This window comes from Sorex araneus, chromosome 11 (assembly GCF_027595985.1).
Source record: "Sorex araneus isolate mSorAra2 chromosome 11, mSorAra2.pri, whole genome shotgun sequence".
Lineage (NCBI taxonomy): Eukaryota > Metazoa > Chordata > Mammalia > Eulipotyphla > Soricidae > Sorex > Sorex araneus.
The window spans coordinates 47,271,174-47,296,714 of record NC_073312.1 but is presented as its reverse complement, the minus strand read 5'-3'; the positions used below and the strand labels follow the sequence as shown (position 1 = coordinate 47,296,714).

Here is a 25,541-nt window from a genome sequence, read left to right as displayed (position 1 = left end):
GGGAGCTTGCCAGGCTCTGCCGTGGGAGCGGGATATTATCCGAAGCTTGCCTGGCTCTCTGAGAGGGACAGAAGAATCAAACCTAGGTCGGCTGCATGCAAGGCAAACGTCCTACTATTGCTCCAACCCAAAATTTAACAAAGTACAAAAAAAAACTGCAGAAGAATTAAAGATCTTTTTAAAGAAAATAATATACTCATATCAGAAGACAATATTAGAATAGTAATATAGAAGCCAATGTAGATATAATTATGGTCAGAATCCCAGCTAACTTCCTGTAGAAGTTGAGAAATTGATCCTAGAATTAATATAGAAACTCAAGAGTATCAGAATAGCCAAATCTTGCCTCAAAAAGTATAAAATTGCAGGGGCTGGAGTGATAGCACAGCAGGTAGGGCATTTACCTTGCACACGGCCAACCCGGGTTCAATTCCCAGCGTCCCATATGGTTCCCCATATGGAGCACCGCCAGGAATAATTCTTGAGTGCAGAGCGCCAGGAGTAACCCCTAAGCATCGCCAGGTGTGACCCAAAAAAAGGAAAAAAAAAGTATAAAATTGCAGAATTTATACTGCCAATTAGACGGCACTGCAAAAACTAGTGATACTAATACAAAGATGAAGATATAAAGAATGAAACAAAATGAAGAGAGCATTCAGACAAAACTACACTCAAAGTCAACTAATTTTCTTCTTTTTGGTTTCTGGACCTCATCCAGCAATGTTCAAGGATCACTCCTAGCACTGCACTAAGGAATTACTCCTAGCAGTTCTGAGGGACCATGTAGGATGCTGGGATTGAACTAGGTTGGTGGAATAAGGCAAGCACCCTTGCCCTAAACTCTACTATCTCTCCAGCCCCAGGTCAAACTAATTTTTAACAAAGGCACAAAGTTCACTTCATGGGGAAAGTGGGGAAAGGAGAGTTTTCTTTACTTTCCTTTTTTTGGGGGAAGAGGGGAGTGGTTCAATCTTATTTGTTAATTTATTTATTTGAGTGAAATCATGGTGAGATACAGTTACAAAGTTGTTTATGACTGGGTTTCAGTTTCAACACCTATCCCTTCAGTGTACATTTCCTGCTACCAACATCCCCAGTTTCCCTCCTGCCCTCCTGTACCAGACTACTTCTATGGCAGACACTTTTCTTCTTTCCTCTCCTCCTCTCTTCTCCCTGAGCCTACTTTTTCCATTTAGGCACTATGATTTGCAATACTGTTACTGACAGGGTATCATGTACATTACTTTACCTCCTTTCTGCACTCAGTTCTTGGCTAGAGTGATCAATTCCAACTATCACTGTCCGAGTGGTCCCTTCTCTGTACTCTCCAGCACCCCTACTTGTGTGGCAAGCTTCCTAAGATGGGCCAGTCCGCCAGTCCTCCTGACTCTCATTTCTACTTGTCTTTGGGTATTATTTTCAATAATATGCAGAAAGAAGAGTTATCAACAAATGGTATTAGGCCAGGAAGAGGGATTGGAGAAATGGTACAGCAGGTAAGGCACTTGCCTTGCATGCTACTGACCCAGGTTCGACCCCCAGTACTGCATATGATCTCTTGATCACAGCCAGAAGTGATTCCTGAGCACAGAACCAGAAGTAAACTCCGAGCACATTCAGGTATGGCCCCAATCTACAGCCCCTCCAGCTCTCCCCCAAAAAAAATCTGAAAAGAGGGGCTGGAGCCATAGCACAGCGGGTAGGGCATTTGCTTTGCATGCAGCCAACCCAGGTTTGATTCCCAGGATCCCATATGGTCCCCTGAGCACCGCCAGGAGTGATTCCTGAGTGCAAAGCCAGGAGTAACCCCTGAGCACCGCCAGGTGTGACCCAAAAAGAAAAAAAAAATCTGAAAAGAAATTCTTCCAAAATAGGGGAAATGAATGGCTGATAAAAAGTGAAAAAGTGCTAAACACCCTTAGTCATTAGGGAAAGATAAAACACTTTACTAGGATGACTATATAATTTTTTTTTTAAGTAAAAGGAAAATGCCAAGTGTTAGGGAGGATATGGTACTATTGGAACCCTATATACACACTGCTATACTACTGCTGGTGAGAATGCAAAATGGTTCAGTCTCTTAGAAAACAGTCTGTCAATTCCATATGACCTGCCAGATGGTTAAATATGGTGTTACCATACAACTCATCCAATGAAAATGTTATCTAAATAAAACTTGTACACAAATGTTCACTGCAGCAATATGCATGATAGCCAAAATGTAGAAACAATTCCATTATCCACTAACTTACGAATGCATAAGCAAAATGTCATACAACGAAATACTATGTTAACTGAAATGGAATAAAGTACTGAAAAATGCTAAAACACAGATTTTGAAACATGACAAGTGAAAAGAAACCAATCAGAAAAGTCTACATATTATATGATGCCATTTATATGAAACCTACAGAATAGGCTAATTTATAGAGACGGAAGGCAGATTAGTAATTGTTTAGGTTTAGGGCAAGGGGTCTACAGACAATTATAGCTCAAAGATATAGTTCTTTTTGTGGTAATTTTAAAATGCTCTAGATTTCACTTTGATAATTGTAACGTACTGTGAAAACTTTAAAAATTCAAATTATAATCTACAATGGGTTAGGAGAATTATACAGTATGCCAATTATTTCTCCGTCATTTATTTATTTATTGAATCACTGTGATAGACCATTACAAAGCTATTCACGATTGAATTTCAGTCATACAGTATTCCAACACCCATAACTCCACCAGTGAACATTTCCCAGGATCAGTGTCCCCAGGTTCCCTCCCATCACCCAACCCCCACCCCCTGCCTTTTCTCTCTCTCTCTCTTTCTCACTCTCTCTGCATTGTGGTTTGCAATATTGATCCTCCCAGTTATTTCTTAAATAAAATCTCTACTAGATGGCCCTGCAGCATCTGATAGCTGCAGGCTTTTAAGTGTTTTAAAAGAGAGGTATGTGAAAGAGATACAAACAAGTTAAGAAGCTTCCAATTTCAACAGATTTCAAATTGAATCTGCAACAATTTGTGAGCAAAATAGTGTAATCTAAGAGGTAAAGTTAATTTCCATGAATGAGTCCATACTAAAATGTACATAAATGGGGAGAAAAAACAAATGTCCCAAGTAGGATTTCAAATCATTTCTTTAGATATTCCCCACCCCCTAGATATGGAATACACTTAGTGACTTATTTCCCATGAGTGCATATTATGGAAAGAAGGGGAAATTACATATATCAAAAACACTGGATAAACTCTTAGTTAAGCAAGGTTAACACCAACAGTGTTAAACTCTGCTGACAATATTTGATAAGAGGGGCCGGAGTGACAGTATAGCAGGTAGGGCATTTGCCTTGCATATGGTTGACCCGAGTTTGATTCCTGGCACCCCATATGGTCCCCTGGAAGTGATCCCTGAGTGCAGAGCCAGGAATAAGCCCTGAGCATGGCCAAGTGTGAACCCAAACCAAAAAGACATGCCACTTCCCCTCCCCCTGGAAGAGAAGACCAATTGATTTGCTTCTAACAAATAAAATGGACAAAAGTAATGCTGTATTTCTTGTAAGACAAGGTCATTAAAAAGTGTACTCTCTCTCTCAAGTAGAGTGCCAACAGTCTATGGCAAGATCTCCACATCCATTTCCCTACCATCAGCAACCAGCACCAACCTGCCAGTCAAGTAAGTAAGAGCTGCTTTGGAGGCAGATCTTCCAGTACCAATAAAACATTCAAATGTCTTGGCTGATGGAAATCTTTTTTTCTTTCTTTCTTTTTGGACCACACCCGGTGGTGCTCAGGGATTACTCCTGACAAACTCAGGGGACTACATGAGGTGCCAGGATCCAACCCCAGATCAACCATGTGCAAAGTAAATGCCTGACCCATTTCACCATAGCTCCAGCCCCTCCCCATGGAAATCTTGAGATCCTTAGTCAGAACTGCCTAGACAGGCCACTCTTCAACTTCTGACCCATAGAAAATGTGAAATAACAATGTTTATGGTTTGAAGTTGCAACTGAAATCATAGATAATTATGCAGCAAAAATTTTGTAATAAAGCAATTAAATTGAAGAAAATCAAGATAATGAAAAAAATGTGTACATGTCACTTAAGTCTGGGAAAGAAAAACTGCAGAGACTACCTAAAAACTCTTTCTTCTAGTACAGCACTAAAAGCACTGCAGGGGCTGAAGCAATAGTACAGGGTGTAGGGCACTTGCCTTGAGGCCAACCCCAGTTTGATCCCCGGCAGCCCATATGGTCCCTTGAGCCTGCTAGAAGTGAGAGCACAGTCAGAAGATCTTTGAGCACTGCTGGGAGTGGGCACACACACACACACACACACACACACACACACACACACACACACACACACGCACGCACACACGCACGCACACACGCACAAACCCTAAAACCATTTACAGAAAAACCAGGAAAAGTCCTCCTAGGTTGTTACTCGTATGTTTTGAAAAGTAATTTTAAGGAGACGCTTGCTCTGCATGTGACAGACAAATCCTATTTTGATTCCTGGGCACTGCCTACGATCCTCCATGGATCATTCCTGAGTACACAGCCAGCACTACTGGATGTGGCACAGAAGTCATAAGAAATGTTTAAACTACAAATATACACACTAAGGATGATTCCCAAAATGCCAAATAAAAGACTTAGATACAAAAGACTGTATAATTACATCTCTATATAAGTCCAAAACCACAAAAAACTCACCTGCATGTTAGAAATCAAGACAATACACTGGAGTAGGGTAATGGAAAGGAAACCAGAGACAGGCTTTTATAAAACAAAACATGTTCTGTTTCTTGATCTGGGTATAATATCACCCAGGTGTGTTCAGTATGCAAAAACATTAGACTGAACAATTAAAAAAGGTGCACTTGTACTTACTTATATTTTAATAAAATATTTTAAGGTGGGACACACCAGCAGTGCTCAGGGGTTACTCCTGGTGGGCTCAAGGAACCATATGGGGTCCCAAGGTAGGCCACATGCAAGGCAAATGCCCTACCCACTGTACTATCTCTCTGACCCCAAACATTTTTTTTTTTTTTGCTTTTTGCGTCACATCCAGCAATGCACAGGGGTCACTCCTGACTCATGCACTCAGGAATCACCCCTGGAGGTGCTCAGGGGACCATATGGAATGCTGGGATTTGAACCCGGGTCGGCCGCGTGCAAGGCAAACGCCCTACCCGCTGTGCTTGCACTCCAGCCCCAGGCCCCAAACATTTTAACATACAATATTTTAGTATTACTCTTAAGAACAATAACTGAGGAGCGAGAGAGAGAGAGAGAGAGAGAGAGAGAGAGAGAGAGAGAGAGAGAGAGAGTATATACAACTGACCAGGGTTCAATCCCAGCACTATATATGGCCCCCTGAGCACCAACTGGAATGATTCCTGAGCACAGAGCTAGGAGTAAGCCCTGGGCACAGCAGGATGTAGACCAAAACCAAAAGCAAAAAACAGTAACTGAACCATAATTAATGCTTTCTTCAGCTACACAGGTCTCCCATAAAAATAAATCATAAAGCAATTTGATGGTTTTATTATATTAATTTAAAGGATTTTAATGATCAAGTTCCTACTACTTCCAGGAATGAATGCTTTTTTTTTGTTTTTTTGTTTTGTATTGTTTTGTTTTGCTTTTTGGGTCACACCAGTGATGCTCAGGGGTTACTCCTGGCTTTGCACTCAGGAATTGCTCCTGACAGTGCTTGGGGGACCATATGGGATGCCGGGGATCGAACCCAGGTCGGCTGCATGCAAGGCAATTGCCCTACCCGCTGTGCTATCGCTCCGCCCCCCCCTTTTTTTTTCTTTTTGAGTCACACCCAGTGATGCTCAGGGGTTACTCCTGGCTCTGCACCCAGGAATTACTCCTGGCGGTGCTTGGGGGATCATATGGGATGCCAGGGATTGAACTCAGACCGGCCGAGTGCAAGGCAAATGCCCTACCCACTGTACATTCCGGCCCGGAATGAGTGAAGAAAATTTCAAGACTCCTAATACAAGTAACTCTTCACCTTTCATCCTTTCATAGATAAAGCAGGTTGGACTTTCCCCTATCTTCTCAGTGAAACTACTTCTGTTTATTGTATTCTTTCCCTCTGCTCCATTAAATGACATTGTAAAACTTAAATGCAATGTCCAACTTCCCCCGCCCTTAAGGAGACATGAACCCTGTCATATGTGATTCTTATACCTGAAATTAGAACTATTAGAGAGCTGCTAAGAGCACCACCACTATGCTGAGGAAAGTGGATACTCTATCAAACTCACATATTAGAGTATGAGTACCAAGAGTATCTATCAAGTCAAGCCTGAGAAATGGTAAAATTTATCATGAGGACTTTCAAAATTCTGTTAAAAATCTAGAGAATAATGGAGCCAGAACGACAGTAGAGGATAGGGTGCTTGTCTTGCTTGCAACCTACCTGAGTTCAATCCCTGGCATCCTATATGGTCCCCTGAGCGCTGTCAGGAGTGATTCCTGAGCACATCTGGAGTGGCGCAAAACAAAACAAATCTAGGGAACAAAATATTCCTTGACTCTCAAAATTTAATATAATTATTTTACTAACAATGGTAATACAATATGATTATCTGTTTAAGAAGTACATTTATGGGGGGGTTGGACACAGTACAGCACATAAGGCTCTTGCCTTGCATTTAGATGACAAAGGTTCAATCCCAGGCATCCTACATGGAGCCCTGAGCACTGACAGGAATGATTTCTGAGTGCAGAGCCAGGATTGGCCCCTTGAAGCATTGCCAGGTGTGGTCCCACAAAAACAAACATTTATAATTATCTCGGAACAAAAGCACATACTTGAGAAAACACATACACAAAATACAGTGGCTTCTAAGCTGTAAGCACTCAATTGTTTAAAGTCTGCTTTTAGGTATGAGTTGTATCTTACTCCTATTTTTGTTCTAATACATCAACCAGTTAATAGTATATTGATTCAACTTAACAAATATTGACTGAAACAGTACCAGAGAGTAGGAGCAATAGTATAGTAAGTAGGGTGCTTGCTTTGCAAACAGCAAGCCCACATTGAATCCTCAGCACCACATATGGTCCCCTGAGCACCTCTAGGAGTGATCCCTTAGTGTAGTCAGAAGTAAGCCCTGAGCACTACCACGCATGTTCTCCCGCCTCTCCCCCCACCCCCCACACACACGCCAAAAAAAAAAAAAGGAATGAGTCTATCTTTGATTCATTTTTATTTGACTTTCAAATATGTAACAGCTATTTCAGACTTTATTCACACCAAGTTTCTGATTCTTCATGCAATGCATCCTTGGCAGAAGTTTGACCTTATCTCCTACTTAACTCAGAAACCAAAGCCACTCAGCAAAAATTCCCTACATAAACTCAGTTTGCCATGGTTGATAATAATTGTTTCTATAGTACCCTTATATTTTCTGCTCTTGAACTAAGAAGGAAGACCTTCTTTATTCTTTCCATCTGTGATCTCAGGATATGTACAAATGTCCCAGAGACAATCAAGGCTCAATACAGACCCAAAGCATGTTCCTTCTTCTTCCCCCTAGGGTCTTCCTCCCACAAATATCCCTCTAACATTGCCAATCTAATCATTAGAAAATAAGGTGAACAATAGTAGAGAACTAAAATTTGTAAAACAAATCAAAGAGACCATGAAAAGTACAAAAAACCTTGTAATATAACAAGATTTATAATAACCTAACAAGAGACTCATGTCTACCAGGATCTATAAAGAACTAATTAAAAAAAATCAATATTAAAATTTACCAAAAAACTAAACACTGCGTAAGACAGCCAAAACCTGTCTTTCATAAGATCTGATAAAGAGCTAAAACTGACAAGTAAAAGCAAACAAAGCCCTCAATGCGTACCACTTCATACTCACCAGAATGGCCAAACTAAGGTAGAAAATGCTGAGGATATATAGTGTTGAGAATATAGAATGTTATTGAGGATATAGAGCAGCTTGTTGGGCTATTTGGTTTTGGGGGAAGCAACACCTGGCAGTGGTCAGGAGCCCATAGGTTTATCAGTGCTGGGGATCGAACCAGGGTCTGCTGCATGCAGGCAAGCACCTTGCAACCTGTACTACCTCTCTGGCCCTATAGAGCAGTCTGAACACTAACAAATACATTGTGAGTGAGCATGAATATGAAGTAATCACTTTGTAAAACCAAAACAACATGTAGTAAAGTAGAACCCAGTACATACCCCACGATGTTTGTGTTTATAGGTGTATATATATACCTAACAGAAATGTGCATGCATGTTGTCTAAGACATGAATGAGAATATTTATCACAGTATTAGATTATAAATGATCATAAATTGGGGATAACCTAAATATATTTTTCTTCCAAACAGAGTAACAGTAGGATGGATAGACTAGTCATGCCATGGGATACAAACGCTACAATACCCGCCCCCCACCTCCATTCCCCAAGAGATAGTACAGCAGGTAGGCGATGTTGCCTTGCATACAGACGAACCAGGTTTGATCTCATGCATCCCATATGGTCCCCTAAGCACCACCAGGAGTAATTCCTGACTGCAGAACTAGGAGTAACCCCTGAGCATTGCTGGGTATGGCCCAAATACAAAAAAAAATAAAAACAGGTTCTATCCGTTACCTGCTATATTTTTTAAAAAATGCTACAATGAAAATAAACAATTTTCAATCACATAAACATGATACTGAATTTAAAAAGCTGGATACAAAATAGGTAAATAAATAACAAAAAATAAAAAGCCAGAGCACACAAATATATTTATTATTATATTCACATGAAGTAAAAAAGGATCTATTCTGTGAGATATCACTATAAAGATGACCTTAAGAAACTATCTTTTTATTTTGCTTTTGCTTTTTGGGTCATACCCAGTGATGCTGAGGGGTTCCTCCTGGCTTTTGCACTCAGGAATCACTCCTGGCTGTGCTCAGGGGACCATATGGGATGCTGGGAATCGAACCTGGGTCGGCCGCATGCAAGGCAAATGCCCTACCCGTTGTGCTATTGCTCCAGCCCCCAAGAAACTATCTTAGAAGTTGAGAAATTGGGAGGAGAGTTTCTGAATTAATACAAGTTTTGACTGTTCTTCTAAACACTAGTTAGCTACATGGTGTGTTTAGCCTAAGATCTTATATTAAGCTGTAATCATATACTTCAATAAAAGTAAAAAAAAAAACAAGAACAGGGAAGAATGTGAGTGGGGAAGTTTGTGTGTGTGTGTGTGTGTGTGTGTGTGTGTGTATCAATTAGCTAGAATATATATCTTACATGTGTGGGTCTCTGGATTAGATTCCTGATATGGAAAAAATAAGTTTAAAAAAAGTGCAGTGGGAGGGAGGCGCTAAGCAGGTTGGAAAACAAAAACCAACAACCAATTCCACAAAATTGAGGACAGTGGTTAAGTCTAAAAAGATTTAATAAGGCAATTCTAAGACATTGTTCTGTTTTGTAATCTGCACAATGATCACAATTTTTAACTTAATCTTTAAGTAGTACATGTTTCACACAGGTTTAAACATTTTTTAAAGGTGAAAAGCACATTTCTGGCATATAGAGGCCCCTAGTTCAAACCTTAGCATACTGTGGTTCTCTGAACAATGCAGGTATAACTATGGTGGTCCCTAGCACTACTAGGCCTGATCAGCAACACATAACCAGGCTTGAGCATTAAAGTGACCAGCATAACTGGACAATTAATTTCAAGTTTAAGTCTCCAGGCCCCATGAGCATTGCTTGGGTACCCCACCCTCGGCACCTAACTGAGGAAAGGGAAAAAATGAAATCTGAATCAGTATTTTAACAAGTTCTCAATCAAATCCAGAAAGATCTGGTATTCCAGATGGTTCCCCAAGCACCAGCAGGAGTCAGGAATTGAGTGCAGAGCCAGGGCATCTCAGGGTGTGGCACCAAAATCAGAAACAAACAAAAAAAACTCACATGAGGGGCCAGAGCGATAGCACAGCGGGTAGGGTGTTTGCCTTGCATGCGGCCAACCCGGGTGCAATCCTCAGCATCCCATATGGTCCCCCAAGCACCGCCAGGAGTAATTCCTGAGTGCAAAGCCAGGAGTAACCTCTGAGCATCGCTAGGTGTGACCCAAAAAGAAAAAAAAAAAAAAAAACCATGATTTTACAAGCCAAGTTATAGCAAATGTGAAAGGAATCAATCATTCCAACTCTACAGAAATAAAAACAAAGGAGGTTTGTTTACTCTTTAATTGCTGTTGGGGTCACTACTGACAGCGTTTATTGGTTCAAGCAATGCTAGGGATCAAGTTCAGGATCTCATATATGCAAGGTGTGTATGCTCTACTACTTGAGCCATATCTTGAATCCCTGAGGATTTTTTTTTAACAGACAAAAGATATAACTAGCCAAACAATTTCAATCATAAGCTAAAAACCTAAGGGTCTGGAGGAATAGTGCAGTAGCATAGAGCACCTACCTTGCAAGTGTATATATAATCATGAATTCAAATCCTCAGAGTCCCATATGCACAAATCACATCCCTGATAGCTCTGCTGTTGGCAATCCATGATTTAGTACATACCAGTGCCATAGTCAAGAGCAACTTTGATCCCTGGTAAGCATAACAACCATAACTTGTATGCCTCAATAAAAAAGAGTGACCCCCCAGGAAGCATTTGTGCAAGCACAATGTGATATGTGACCGGTCAAGCACAACTAAAAATGGGTGAGCACCACAATCAGAAATGGGTTTATGGGGCTAGAGCAATAGCACAGCGGGTAGGGCGTTTGCCTTGCACGCGGCCGACCCGGGTTCGATTCCCAGCATCCCATATGGTCCCCTGAGCACCGCCAGGGATAATTCCTGAGTGCAGAGCCAGGAGCAACCCCTGTGCATCGCCGGGTGTGACCCAAAAAGCAAAAAAAAAAGAAATGGGTTTAGGGGCTGGAGCAATAGCACAGCGGGTAGGCCGTTTGTTTGCCTTGCACTCGGCCGACCAGGGTTCGATTCTCAACATCCCATATGGTCCCCTGAGCACCGCCAGGGGTAATTCCTGAGTGCAGAGCCAGAAGTGACCCCTGTGCATTGCCAGGTGTGACCCAAAAAGCAAAAAAAAAAGTATAAAAAGAAATGGGTTTAGCCCCATCACAGCAACAATAATGAATAATAATAAAACCTACTAGATCTAAGGGGTCATTCACATACTGAACATTTGATAGGGAAGATCAAGGATGTGGGATAGTTGTCATAAATACTGAAAAACAAAATAACTATACAAAGCAGAGTAACAAAGTCTGATTTGTATAGAGGATCACAAATGACTGAAGAAAAAAGGCATTTTTTTTTTACTTTTGGAGTGGCGGGGAGGGGGTATTAGAGTCACAGCTGACCATGCTCAGGGCTTACTCCTGGCTCTGCATTCAGGATTCATGCCTACCTATGCAAGGGGCCCCGGATCAAACCTGGGTCAGTTGCATGTAAGGCATGTACCTTATTCTATACTACCTCTCTAGCATTCAAAAGTATTCACTTTCTTAGAATGTCTCACCAACTTTCTATCAACCAATTTTATTTTTCACATTACATTATGATTCTTAATGTGGGGAGGACAATTATAATACAGCTTCAAATTCTAAAAAAAAAATAGCACTTTTTTTTTGAAAAAAGAATGTGCATACTATGGACTGTTCAAAGGTGCTTTCTGTTCATTTAAAAATAGAAAGAATAAGATCCTTAAATTGGGGGCTGGAGCGATAGATAGTACAGTGGGTAGTGCATTTGCCTTGCCGACCCGGGTTTGATCCCAGGCATCCCAATATGGTACCCCAAGCACCATTAGGAGTAACTCCTGAGTGCAGAGCCAGGAATAACCTCTGAGCATCACCAGATGTGATCCAAAAGGACCAAAACCAAAAAAAAAAAATTCCTTAAATTTTTCAAAAGTCGGGGCCGGAGCGATAGCACATCAGGTAGGGCGTTTTGCCTTGCACGCGGCCGACCCGGGTTCAATTCCCAGCATCCCATATGGTCCCCTGAGCACCGCCAGGGGTAATTCCTGAGTGCAGAGCCAGGAGTAACCCCTGTGCATGCCAGGTGTGACCCAAAAAGCAAAAATAAATAAAATTAAAATAAATTAAAATCAATAGACACTGAAAAAGCAAGTGGTTTAGACCTGCATTTGTGATAAAGTGCTACAAAAAGAAATGAGGAAACTCATTAGAAGGAAGACCTTTTCTTAATTTTTGATGGTAGTGTTAGAAGGGAGGAAACCCAGGTCTCATACTTGCAAGGCATGAGTTTTGCTGCTGAGTACATCCTAACAGGGCCATGACCTTCTCAACTCCAAAAGGATTAGATATTCTGTAGAACTAGAACGTACCCAGGGCAGCATCGATATTGGATTCTAACTGGGATGTCCAGGTGGAGTTAGCTGTTCAGTCCTAAGTGAGTTCAGAATAGTCACTTACCAGGTTATACATTAGTTTATTTACCTGTCCCCAACACTACAAACTCTTTCGAAGGGACTGGGGGATAAGGAAGGGTCGCCCAAGCAGTGCTAAGGAGACCTGGGAGAATCACCAGTGGTTCTTGGCCAATCCCAAAAGTGGTTTAATGCAATAGTCCAAGGATGCAATGTTGCCTGGTGGTGCCAAGAGCTGTACCCAGGCAAGAGCATACTATATGTACCCTAAACTATCGTTTGACCCCTTCAACACTTTGGAGGGAGGGTAAGGATATGGCTCAAAAGATACGCTCTGATACAAAGAATGGAAGAGCAAGTTGCCCCAAACTATACAAGTAGAAATTGAACAACTTGTATGACCCCAAATATGAATTTTTTTGTTTCTGTATATACCTGTAAAGGATATCCTGAGAGATGTGAAGGATTGTGTTGTCAGGTCCATTTATTTCCAGGGACTAACAACCATTAGACCATTTAATCAGATAATGAATGCTCAGCATTTCAATTACATAATTCATTTAATTCTCACAACACTAAAGTGAACCTCAAAATCTCCTTTCTACAGATGAGGGAAACAAGGCAAGGAAAACAAGTAGGTTGGGCAAGCTACTTCAGTCACAGTTAAAACACACGATCAATTCCATCATACAAATGCTAAGAAAGATAAAATCTGGGGCTGAAGGTTGTGACCAGGAAGCAGAACACGCTGAAAAACTGGTGACTTTTCACTCACTGAATGGTACTTAATTTGTTAGGCAACATAACATATATGCTTACCATTTGATCTACATAAATGGATCAAATATTAAAATAAAATGCATGGGGTCAAAAAGGTAGTACAGTGGGTATAACACCTTGCACAAAGCTGACCTGGTTTAATCATCAGCACCACATATGGTCCTCCAAGCCCTTCCAGGAATGACCCCTAAGTGCAGAGCCGGTAATAAGTCCTGAGCATAGTGGAGCTCAAAAACCAAAATACAAAAAATAAATACTTCTTTCCCTCTCTTTTCCTGCCCTCTCTTCCTTATATGCTCCAATATCAACCTGAGAAAGAGAAGCAGCCCCAATAATAAACTGGCAAATCAACTGTCAACAGGAAATATTCTGATCACCTTTGCCTGGCTCTTTACACCTGAGAGATGTCCAGCCTTAATAAATGGCCCCCGGGGCCCGGAGCGATAGCACAGCGGGTAGGGCGTTTGCCTTGCACGCGGCCGACCCGGGTTCGATCCCCGGCATCCCATATGGTCCCCCAAGCACCGCCAGGAGTAATTCCTGAGTGCAAAGCCAGGAGTAACCCCTGAGCATCGCTGGGTGTGACCCAAAAACCAAAAAAAAAAAAAAAATGGCCCCTGGGGGCTGGAGCAATAGTACAGCAATTAAGGTGTTTTCCTTGCCACATAGCCAACCCAGGTTTGATTCCTCGCATCCCACATGGTCCCCCAAGCACCATCAGGAGTAATTCCTGAGTGCAGACCTAGAGTAACCCCTAGGTATTGCCAGGTGTGACCCAAACAGTAAAAACAACAACAATAAATGGCTCCACTTGAATTTCAGCTGAACCAAAGGTGAACAGTACCCTAGGTAAAATTATATTCTCTTCCCCAGAAATTGTTTTAGAGTGTTCTCAGTCTCTGCCAATGAACAGAAACATACTTTCTGGAAGCTAACAACAGTTCTCTTATGCAAAGTACATGAGGAAGTGGTAAAAAGGGGTGGGGGGGAAAGTTGTGCAAAGACAAAAGATGCAAGATGATTTTGTAAATGTAAAGTTGGAGGGAAGTAGTTGCCTTGGTCTATTTTCCAGTTCCTAGTTACAACAATATCTGAAGCTTTAACTATTTCCTGTCCCTATGGTATCGAGAACAATTGGATCTTGGATCTTAATTATGAACTTCTTAAATTCTATAATCTGAATCCCATGTTTCCTTTCACTTCTTTTTTTAGTGTCAGTTTATATACCACTCTATGAAATCCTCCTGTACACTCCTCCAAACTATTTTATTTCCACATTTAAGAACTTCTAGTAGCACTTTGTACCTCATCATGCTCAGTAAATATTATCTTCCTACGAGGCTATAAGCACCAGAAAGTATAAACCATTCATTTTATGACTTTGATTCTACATTCTAGAACATAGATCTTAAATGAATAAATCCCAGAAATCCGAGGGGAGGGGAAATCAATCAATACTGATCAAATTACCACTGATAACTTCCTAATAAAAACTAAGGTTTTTTTACCCTACATCCTTCACCATTCCCCGCCAAGTAGCCCATTTTTCCTCTTGCTATCTCAACAGGCTATGAGTGATTATTTTGTGTAGTACAAAAGTATATTTTTGGTATAACAGAGGAAAGCCTAATTTTTAAAATAACCAGTTTTGGTATCTAGACAAATCTCATTTCTGCTATATAAGTTATCTAAGACCTATTTTCCTTTATCAGTAAAGTAAAACTAGTACCCCAAAGAAGAAAATAAGTTACTTTGAAACCAAAGCAGCTAAAACAAGGCAAGTTTATAATTAATGTTAATCAGGTGGTCATGGCATATCCCATCACCCTGAATACAAAGTTGGAAGCAGTCCCTGAGCACCAAGCTAAGTGTATATACCCGTTCCCCCATACCCCTGCGAAAAATCTTAAAAGAGATAAGAAAAAGCAGATACGTATTTTGCTACTGAAAACATTTTTCTCAATTCAGATTTCTCCACTGAGTACTACTTAAAAACCAAACAAAACTGATACTCTACCACTTCCTATTTGACACCTCAAGTTACTGTCCTTAGGCAATTTACCTATCTAAGGTTTCCTCACAAGGTAACCAACCATCTTTGTAATGTGGTGATTAGGATTATTGATATATCTAAATAAAGGAAAACAAAATGGAGAATGGTAATCTACTAGTTTGCCACAACCACTAAAGGTTCGCCACAATCACTAAATTTCTAATGATATAAATCATTTTGGTTTTTTAATGGAAAAATAGTTTTTTAAAGACAAATTCCTTAATGATCATTATCTCCTTGACTCCTTTGGTACCCTGCCTTTCTAGTTCTCTGGTCTTTGACCATTCTTCCTCTGGTCTCTTTGGTAACTTGATCTCTATTAACACCTAGTCAGGTATTCCTTTGACAAGTTCTCACATTTTTTCCCACCTTGTCCATGTCTAAGTCTTCAACCAGTAACTCTAAGAATAAGACATAATAAACTCTGAATCACTGTCACTGTATCACTGTCACCCCATTGAGTGGGCACCAGTAACGTCTCCATTATGAGACTTGTTACTGGTTTCGGCATATCACATACGCCACGGTAGCTTGCCAGGCTCTTGCCAGGCTCTGCCTTTCGGGCAAGATAATCTCAGTAGCTTGCCAGGCTGTCCAAGAAGAACGGAGGAATCAAACCCGGTCAGCCTCGAGCAAGGCAAACGCCCTACCCACTGTGCCATTGCTCCAGTATTCTCAAACTCTGAATCACATTCAGAAAGTGTTTCAAACTCCACTTATCCAAAATAGATACTTTTTATCTAAGTAGACAAGGTGATGATGACAGTTTCAACTTCTCTCATATCTTTTATTCTTTTCTTTTCATACACATCACACCAGTCCTCAGATTTCTCTGCTCTTGCCCATCTATTAAAAGGATTCATTTGCCAGTTACCTCTTTGGTATTTGTATTTTACTTCAGTGGTTCTTGGTTTTGCTTTTCTCATAGGGACCACTCCCAACAGCCATGCAGTACGAAGGATGCAACTTGATCTTGAGTTCCACTACCTGAGATATCTCCCCAGTGGTTCTTTTTGCTTTTGTTTGGGGGCCACATCTAGTGGTACTAAGTGCTTACTCCTGGCTCTGGGCTCGGGGATTATATGCTATGGATGACTTACTGTTTATTTTTTAAAAATAAGCATGTACAGTAACTGCTTATAATTTCACTCAGGCAATGATTTCATGTAAGAATCTGTATATTCATCTCTTGGAAGAGAGCACAGAATGATACGCCATAGCCGTATCTCCAGACCCTGTGCAAGGCTATTTCATTTGGGGCAACCCTGCCCCACCCCAAGGGAGCCAGCCCCAGCAACCGAAAACCTCCAGAACTCAGAAAATCTCCAGGACTCAATCTTCAACAACATATTAGTAATCTCCTATAGAAGGCCTTAATGGCTCCTGGGTGAAATACAACAATCTTCACACACTTTCCTCCAAGAAACCTTTCTTGGATAATTTTTAGCGAATTATTCACAACAAACAATACAAAATAACTATTTTGGTTCTGCTTTGGGAGCAAGGGTTGGGGTTTGGGATGGAAACATCTGAAATATGGTGGTAAGAAGGTGTAATGGTGGTGGGACTGGTGTTGGAATATTAAATGTAATCAAATATTGTAAACTACTTTATAAAAATAAAATTAAATTAAAAAAAAAAGAATCTGTACATTGGGGTCAGAGTGATAGTCCAGTAGGGAGGGCACTTCCTTGCACACAGCTGTGCCAGGTTCAATCCCCAGCATCCCATATGGTCCCCAGAGCACTGCCTGATTGAAGAGCCAGGAGTAACCCCTGAGCATCATCGGGTGTGATACAAAAAACAAAAAGAATCTGAGTATTTATCCAGCAAAATACCGTTTACATTAATTTTTACCTCCAGCTCTATTTCACTTATAAATTTCAAAATATCCATCAGATATAGCCTAAATGAACATAACAAACTTGACCAGTCCAAACCAGAACACACTACTACTTTCTAACAAACCTGTTCTACCTATAATATTGATTCTCTTGGATGAGGACACTTGCATCTACCCAAGTATATATCAAGAAGAACTAAAAACAACTAATGGAGTGGAGTGGGGGGAAAAAAGGAATGGTCATGCACTCACTGCTGGTGGGAATGTCACTAGTCCAACGTTTTTGGAAAACAATATGGACACTCCTCAGAAAGCTAAGAATTGAGCTTCCATTTGTCCCTGCAATTCCGTTTCTTGGCCTCTCCCCTGAAGGCCGCAAAACTCTACTTTGGAAACAACCCAGTGTCCAAGAACAGATGACCAGATAAAGAAACTATGATACAACAATGAAATATTCAGATCTAAGAAAAAATTAAATTGTATAATTTGCTATGTGGATGGATCTGGATCTGGAGAGTATCATGCTGAGTAAAATTAGTCAAAGGAGAGGGACAGATACAGTACAATCTCTCTCATATGTGGAATATAAAGAAGCATACTAAGGTAATAACAAATGCCCAAAGGCAACAGAAACTGGTAACTAGTTTCTTGTAGGAAGCTTACCACAGGGAGGAGAGGCTAAAAGGAGGGTTATTCACACAATGGTGGAGGGAAGGGTACACTCTAATTGAGGGTGTGGTGCTGGAACTTTTCATTTATGAAACCCTATTAACAGTTTTTTAAACCACAATCCCTAAAATAAAAATTGTTAAAAAAAAAAAAAAGACAAAATTCCTAATGACCTGATTCAGGAAAAAAAAGTTTAGTGTCTAGAAAGTCTTGAAAACTTCTATAAGTATTAAGTTTTTAATGTCAATACCCATTTTTTTTTTTTTTTTTTTTTTTGCTTTTTGGGTCACACCTGGCTCTGCACAGGGGTTACTCCTGGCTCTGCACTCAGGAATTACTCCTGGCGGTGCTCAGGGGACCATATGGGATGCTGGGAATTGAACCCCGGTCGGCCGCGTGCAAGGCAAATGCCTTACCCGCTGTGCTATTGCTCCAGCCCCAATACCCAAATATTAATATTTCAACTAAAGAAGCCCTCCATAGAACCAGCATTCTTCCTCATTACTTGTTAAATGCTAATAATGCACTATGGAGAGTACACCAGCCAACTGACAAAAAGTTATCACCTGGACCCACAACTTTAATTCGATCATACTTGTATTTTACTTAGAAAAGAAAAAAATATACAAGAGGATTCATCATTTCATCTGAGAGAAACTTAGGTCTAATACTGACAAGTCTACCACAGTGACAGAAAAAATTACCAGTTCTTCAAACTAATAAAAATCTTAGGGGGCAAGAAATCCTTTGATTTGATGTATCCTTAAATCTAAAGATTTTCTCAAACGAATTTTAGAAGTTTGTTTTTTAGTTTTTATTTAAGGCTAAAGAATGTGATAGGCAATTGTTAGCTTACCAGCAGGTGCAACAACAATCATAGGTATAACAAATGATGCTGGGGGCAGTACTCTGATATTTTGTAGAGTCTTACTTCTTTTAAACCTGACCTAATTAATTTACGCTCCTAAGCCTATAAATTTATAGCTGTATATTGTGAAACATTTTGCTCCTAAAGAAAAGGAAAGCAGGGGCCTGAGCGATAGTACAGCAGCTTTGCATGCATGCAGCTGACCCGGGTTCGACCTCCGGCAGCCCATAAAGTCCCCTGAGCACTGCTAGGAGTGATTTGAGAGCAGGGCCAGGAGTAACCACTAAGCACTGCCGGGTGTGGCCCAAAAAACAAAAACAAAAACAAAACAGAAAAAAGAAAAAAAAGAAAAGGGAAGCAATCAACATTTAAGCAGTCTTTATTATTTTAACTAGTTTTTCTTTTTTTTTCTTTTTCTTTTTTTTTGCTTTTTGGGTCACACCTGGCAATGCACAGGGGTTACTCCTGGCTCTGCACTCAGGAATCACCCCTGGCGGTGCTCAGAGGACCATATGGGAATCGAACCCGGGTTGGCCGCATGCAAGGCAAACGCCCTACCCGCTGTGCTATCACTCCAGCCCCTTAACTAGTTTTTCTACCTAAGATACATAATAAAACATACTTTCTACTGGCATTTCTAAAATTATGATCATTCAAGTTCTGAATGCTTTTAAAATAATTTGCTTGTAACCATAAGCAAAATGCAATTCTGAGATGATCAGTCACCCTACTTAAAGGCAGAGGACTGGAGAGATTAGTACAGAAGTTAAGGCACCTGCCTTGCACACGTCTGACACGGGTTAGATCCCAACACCACACCACAGATGGCCTTCTGAGAATGGACAGGAGTGATCGCCAGGAATAAGCCCTGGGCACCACGGGGTGTGGCCCTACACCTCCCCCTCTCCCTCCCTCTCCCCTGAGGAGAAGAGTGTAAATGGAAAGAGCTGCAAGATTGGAAATCGTATCTCAGTCTATAATCACAAGTCTGACCCTTTGGGAGTGTGACTTCAGGAACTGGTTTCACTCAGTAATACTCTTCTCAGAAGAAGGAATGCATCAACACCTTTTCCTCCTCCAAGGCTGTTGCCCAAATCAAACAACGTGGTGGTGGGGGCTAGCACTGTGCCTGTCACAGGCGTCCAAAAAATCATCAGCCGTCTTCCTCGCAGAAGACCCTGGCGAGGCAGGTGTGAGCGCGCGCGCTCGCTGCCGCCCTCAGCCGCTCTGAACACCCGGGGCTAGTCCCTTCCAACAGCACCGATCCGGGCCTCCGCGACTTTCCCAGGGGCCCGGATGGAAGAGGGGGGGAGGGGAGGGCGCGGGGGGGGGGGGGCGCGGAGGGAGCCCGCCTGCGAGTCTGCGGCTCCGCGGCTCGCCTGCCCGCTGACAGCTATCGCGCGCTCCGTGGCGAGGCGCCTCGCGCAGACGAGCGCCTCTCAGGCCCGACCGCCGCCGCCGCCGCCGGCTCGGTAACGGCCCCCGTCAGCCGCGCTGGCCTGTCCTTCCGGAAAGGCCGACGGCCCTGCACCCCAAACCCGCTGCCAGGAACCACCTCGAGACGCGAAGCGCCCGCGGCGCGCACTGGGGTCCCGGATGCGTCTCACAAAGCCTGCGCGGGAGCGGCCCCGTTCACGCCACGGCCGACGCCGCTGCGTGGAAGCCGTTGGCGTAAATACTCGGGCGCGGGGAGCAAAGGGCGGCGCTGCCGGCGCGGGGGGTCCGCCGAGGAGGGCAGGCCCCCGGACGACGCGCGCCCGGAGCACCCGCAGACGCGGCCGGGCTCCTACCCAGACGTCAAACCGGAGGACGTGACACTGGCACACGGCGGGGTGCGGGGCAGAGCGCGGCGAGATGGGGGTGGGGAGGCCCCCGCCCCCTCCCGGTGGCCCGAGCCCGACCACTCGCGCTGCCCCGGCGTTCTGGGGGAAGGGAGGGTCCCCAGCCTCGGCCTCCGCCTCCACACTGCCCGCCAGCGTCAAGCCCGGGAGCGACTCGCGCCACCTCCAGCCGGGTCTCCACAGGCCCCGCGCGATCTCCCCGCCCCCTCCCCCACCCCCTCTCGCGGACCGCGGCGAGGCCCGGGGTCGGGGTCTAGGTCGGCGCCGGGCGGGAGGCAGAGGCGCCTCCGAGGCCCGCGGCAGCGCCCGCTGCGGCCCCGGTGCGGGGAGGCGCGGCCGGGCCCGCGGGCTGGTGCGGACGACACTCACCACACCATGCCGTAGGCGCCCTCGCCGATGTACGAGAGGTTGGTGTAGCGCGGGCCCACATCGAACACCTGCCCACGGACCATCTCGGGGCCCGCGCCCGCCGACGCCATGTTGGCTGCCGGGCCGCCGCCGCCGCCTCCGCCGCTGAGCTCTGCGAACTCCGCGGCCGCTGCTCGGCCCACGCCGCGCCTCCCGAAGGGGCCGCGCCGCCGCTGCTGCCGCCGCTGCCGCGGATCAGCAAGGCGCCAGAAAAGCGCCGCTTAGGAGAGCAGGAGCGCCCCGAGTCGCCAGGACCGACAGCCCGCCGGACTGACTGACTGACTGACGGGCGGGCGGGCGGGCCGGCTGGCGGAGGGAGGGGCGCGGGTTAGTAAGGCGCCGGGGCGGAGCCGAGCAGCGTGCGCGCGGATTGGCTCGTCACTACTTGTAGGCGGGACCTCGGGGGCCGGCGGAAGCTGCCCGCTCAGGGAGGAGCACTGCGGCGGGCGGCAGAGACGCCGCCCTGCGCGGTCACGTGCGCTTGCGGAGGAGGCGGTGCGGGAGGCGGCTGTGGAGACGCCGAGGGAGGCGTCGTTTGGGCAGAATCCGCCTGAGTGAGACTAAGTAAGAGGTTGTCAGGAGCGTGCGGAACATGGAGCCGATTCAGCCAGAGTGGAACTGCGTGTGAAGAGCGGCGATGTCCCGCACACAGGCCGTTTTCCTCGACATACCGCACCCAACAACGCAAAGTTAACCCCCAAACGCACTGAAAACCACCGGCTTGCCCGAACCCTAGAAAGACATTTGCATACTGAGAAAGCGGAAAAACCAGGAACAGGATACGGAGCCACAGCTCAGCAGGTCAAGGCTTGCATTGCACGAGAGAGGCCCAGGTTCCATCCCCAGCGCTGCACGTTCTCCCCTCTAATTAGCACTGTTTCCCAGTCCCACGGCGCGTGACGCTTAAAACTAAACGGGGGGAGGGGAGATAGCACCGGGTTCGGGCAGTTCCCATGCAGCAGGTGACCCCAGTTGACCTCTTTTCCTTCCAGGGACTCGTGGTTCCTCAGGAGTGATCTCCATCAGATCACAGAGGTTTCTTGAACAAGTATTTCCTCGAAGCTGCATTCTAGGATAGGAGATAGTAGGATATTTACACGTGTATATCAAGTATTCTGAAGAAATGCAGAGCAAGAAGGTGGGGCAAGACATAGGGTCAAAGACTGAGACCCAAATGGACTGAAGTTTGATGCCAACTGAAATATAAACAAAGATGAAAGTGCTAAAAACAAAACATCAACATCTAGAAAAAGTGACAGAGACTCAGAAATAGTCACAAAGAGGTTGAAAATTTTTAAAAATGGGGTCCTAGAGCTGAATGCTAAGAATAACTAAGGAGACAGGTTATAATCCATCCCTGACTTCTGACCCCTTTCCCATGCCGTCTTTGGAGAAGCATAACATACATCCTGCACCCTAATTGTCCAACACTGTGATTTTGAAAACCTTCCATCCTAAATGCCCAAACACAGGCAAAGATTCAATAGGACGAAGTCCTAAGGGAAAGTTAACAAAGGATTTTTTTTTTAATCCTGGAAAAAGAGGGCTATAGAGATATAGTATAGTGGGCAGGGTACACGGTATACCTGGGGCCATACCAACAGTGCTCAGGGTTTACTTCTGACTCCAAGCTCAGGGGTAATTCCTGACAGGCTCAGAGGACCATATGGGATGTGAGGGATTCAACCCAGGTCGGTCACATGCTAGGCAACCTACCCACTGTACTATCACTCTGGCCCCTAATTCCAGATTTTAAAAAAGACATTATGGTCGTGGATCTAACCCTTAGGACCATTAATCAATAAAAGGACATTGCAGGAAAGATAGTATAACAGGTAAAGTGCTTGCCTGCAGGCCAACCCAGGTTCAATCCCTGGCATTCCATATGATTCCCGAAGCATCACCAGGAGTAATTCCTGTGTGCAGAACCAGGAGTAAATCCTCAGCATGCAGAACCAGGAGTAAACCCTCAGCTCAAAATATACCCAGCAAAAATAGTGAAAAGGGTTGGAGAGATAACCCATAGGACTGAGCCCTACTTTGCATTCAAGAGACTCAGGTTTGATCCTAAGCACTACATGGTTTCCTGAGCACTGCTGGGAGTGAACCCTAAGTACCTCCAGGTATGACCCAGAGCACCCCCTAATTGAAAATAAAGTGGTCAAGATAAATGGGTAGCACTAATAGTATTAAAACCATAGTAACCGAAGTAGAAGCAATGATCAAAGCAGTAAAAAGCAGATTTGATGATGTGAGAGCGTAAATCAGCAATACAGAAAAAAAACCTAAGAAAAATTTGAAATGATGCAACATTTTTACAGAGGGTCCTTCCCAATCAGTGTTTAGGGGCCCAGAAGGCCACTCCCCGAGATTACTGGCCTGACTGTGTGGGCTTAATTTAATGCTTGACTCAGCAAAGTGGTGCTACCCTGGCACAACAATGCCCTGGGGCCATGCTTGCAGGGATCAAACTCAGGGCCTTCAGCAGTGTTTCCTAAAAGAACAATACTGTCCCCTGGTGGAGGAAACTGGGACTATCCAAGTGGGGGTCAGGGTGGGGGACGCAGTAATCTTAGTTGTAGTTGGAGACCATTTCTGTTTGTGTAAAGATTTCCAGGACTCCAGGGAGCACAGAGTTAAGATTTTTTCTGAAAAGGTGACAGTAGGTTAAGTAAGTTTGGGAAGTTCTGAGCTAGAACATGCAAGGCATGTGTTCCAGATGTCTTTGGAACTTTCTCCCTGGCCCCAGTGATAGAATTCTTGAGAGAATAAAGAAGAATATCATGGAGACATAAATTAAAAGCATCTCCCAAAAAAAAAGATGAAGCCTATTATGATGGGAGATGAAGCGATAATACAGCAGGTAGGGCAGCTGCCTTGCACATGGCCGACTTCAGGTTTAATCCCCAGCATCCCATATGGTCCCCTGAGCAACACCAGGAGTAATTCCTGAGTGCAGAGCCAGGAGTAACCCCTGAGTAACATTGCCAGGTGTGACCCAAAAAGGAAAAAAAAAGATCCACGCGAAAAAACAAACATGACAGATCATTATGGGACTGGAGAGACAGTACAGGAATTAAGACACTTCCTTTGTGTTACTCTCCCTTCCACGTGGTCCCTGAAGCACTGCCAGGTGTGGCCCAACCTCTAAGCCAAACAAAATAACCAAAACAGTTCATGATACAGAGTGTACGGATGAGGAGTTGGAATACTATCACCTGCAATGTAGATAATGTTACAAACCAGGAGTTTAAGAGTGACTGTGGCAAAAAATAAAGTGCCTTGAAAGTGAGTTGGGGGGCTGGAGAGGTAGTACAGAAGGTAGGATGCTTGCCTTGCAAACGGCTGATGTGGGTTCAATCCCCAGTATCCGAGATGATCTCCTGAGCATCACCAGGAGTAATTCCTGAGTGTAGAGCCAGGAGTAACCCTTTAGTATCATAGGTATAGCCCAAAAACAAACCAAAGAAAATGAGTTGGGTCCCCAGTGTCACCTTCATGCACCAAGCATAGTCTGAATGCTCCAACAGGGTGTGTTATTTTAGCACACAGTTTAGTGTGTACCAGAATTGCAAGCGACGTTGTGTATAACCTCTGGAGAACATCACCGCCAAAAGATGTGTAACCCCCATGAGCATCACACCCAAATAAGTGTAATCCCTCGGGAGCATAATTGCGAACACTATGACGAAGGTGTGTGATGCTTAGGCAAACAATACAACAGCCAAGCTTGTGTAATCCCCAGCCACTACAACAATAGGAAAGCAATAAAGAGAAAAAAATTTATCCTGAGCACTGCCAGGGAGATCGTCCTGACCCCTGAGCACAAACTGTCAGGCTTTCACTACTGAGGTGTGCACTGCTGGGTGTGGTGCCATAAAAATAATATCACAAATTAATGTTACCTCAATAAAAATTTATTTAGGGCCTGGAGAGATAGTACAGGAGTAAAGGTGCTTGCCTTGCATGCATGTGGCCTGGATCTGATATCCAACACTATATATGGCCTCCTAAGTGCTGCCAGGAGTGACCCCTGAGCACTAATAGGTGTGACCCCAACTAAAAAAAAATAACCAAAAATAACTACGAACCAAATAAATACAAAATACTTGGAGTACCACAATAAAGATGCCATTTTCTAGGAAACACTGCAGCCAAAGTGTGAGGACCCTCAGCAAGCACTGTGTGTCACATAGCAACCAAGTGAGTGCAACACCCCCAGACATCACAGTCAAACAATAACAGTGGGAAGGGAAGGAGGAGAGCAACTATTATTGGAGATCTGAAGCTCTAGAATAGTGGCCATTACTTCTTCCTGAATTCTTAGAAGCAAAATGTTTATTTTTTTCTTTCCAGTTTTTAAAAATGTTTGTTTAAAAATGTCGGAGCAATAGGACAATAGGTAAGGTATTTGCTTTGCACATGGCCCACTCGAGTTCAATCCCCGGCATCCCATATGCTCCCCTGAGCACTGCTAGGAGTGCTCCCTGAACACTAAGCCAGGAGTAACCCCTGATCATTGCCAGGTATACCCCCCCCATCAAAAATAATTTCATTTGTTGAGGGGGAGCACACCCAGAAATGTTCAGGGCTTATTCTTGGCTTTGTGCTCAGGCATCGGTTATGGCAGTGCTCAGAGACTATATGCAGTGCTGGGCAGTGAA

At 43.9% G+C, this 25,541-nt stretch overlaps 1 protein-coding gene across 1 annotated transcript in view; it reads right to left on the bottom strand.

The window, feature by feature from the left end:
- MAPK1 (mitogen-activated protein kinase 1) overlaps positions 1-21,182 on the bottom strand; it is a 95,360-nt gene extending 74,178 nt beyond the window's left edge. Inside the window, exon 1 of the mRNA XM_004607449.2 lies at positions 20,839-21,182. Within this exon, the coding sequence (XP_004607506.1) occupies positions 20,839-20,948 (110 nt within the window). The 5' untranslated portion in view covers positions 20,949-21,182. The remainder of the gene's footprint in view (positions 1-20,838) is intronic.
- Positions 21,183-25,541: the final 4,359 nt, after the last annotated feature.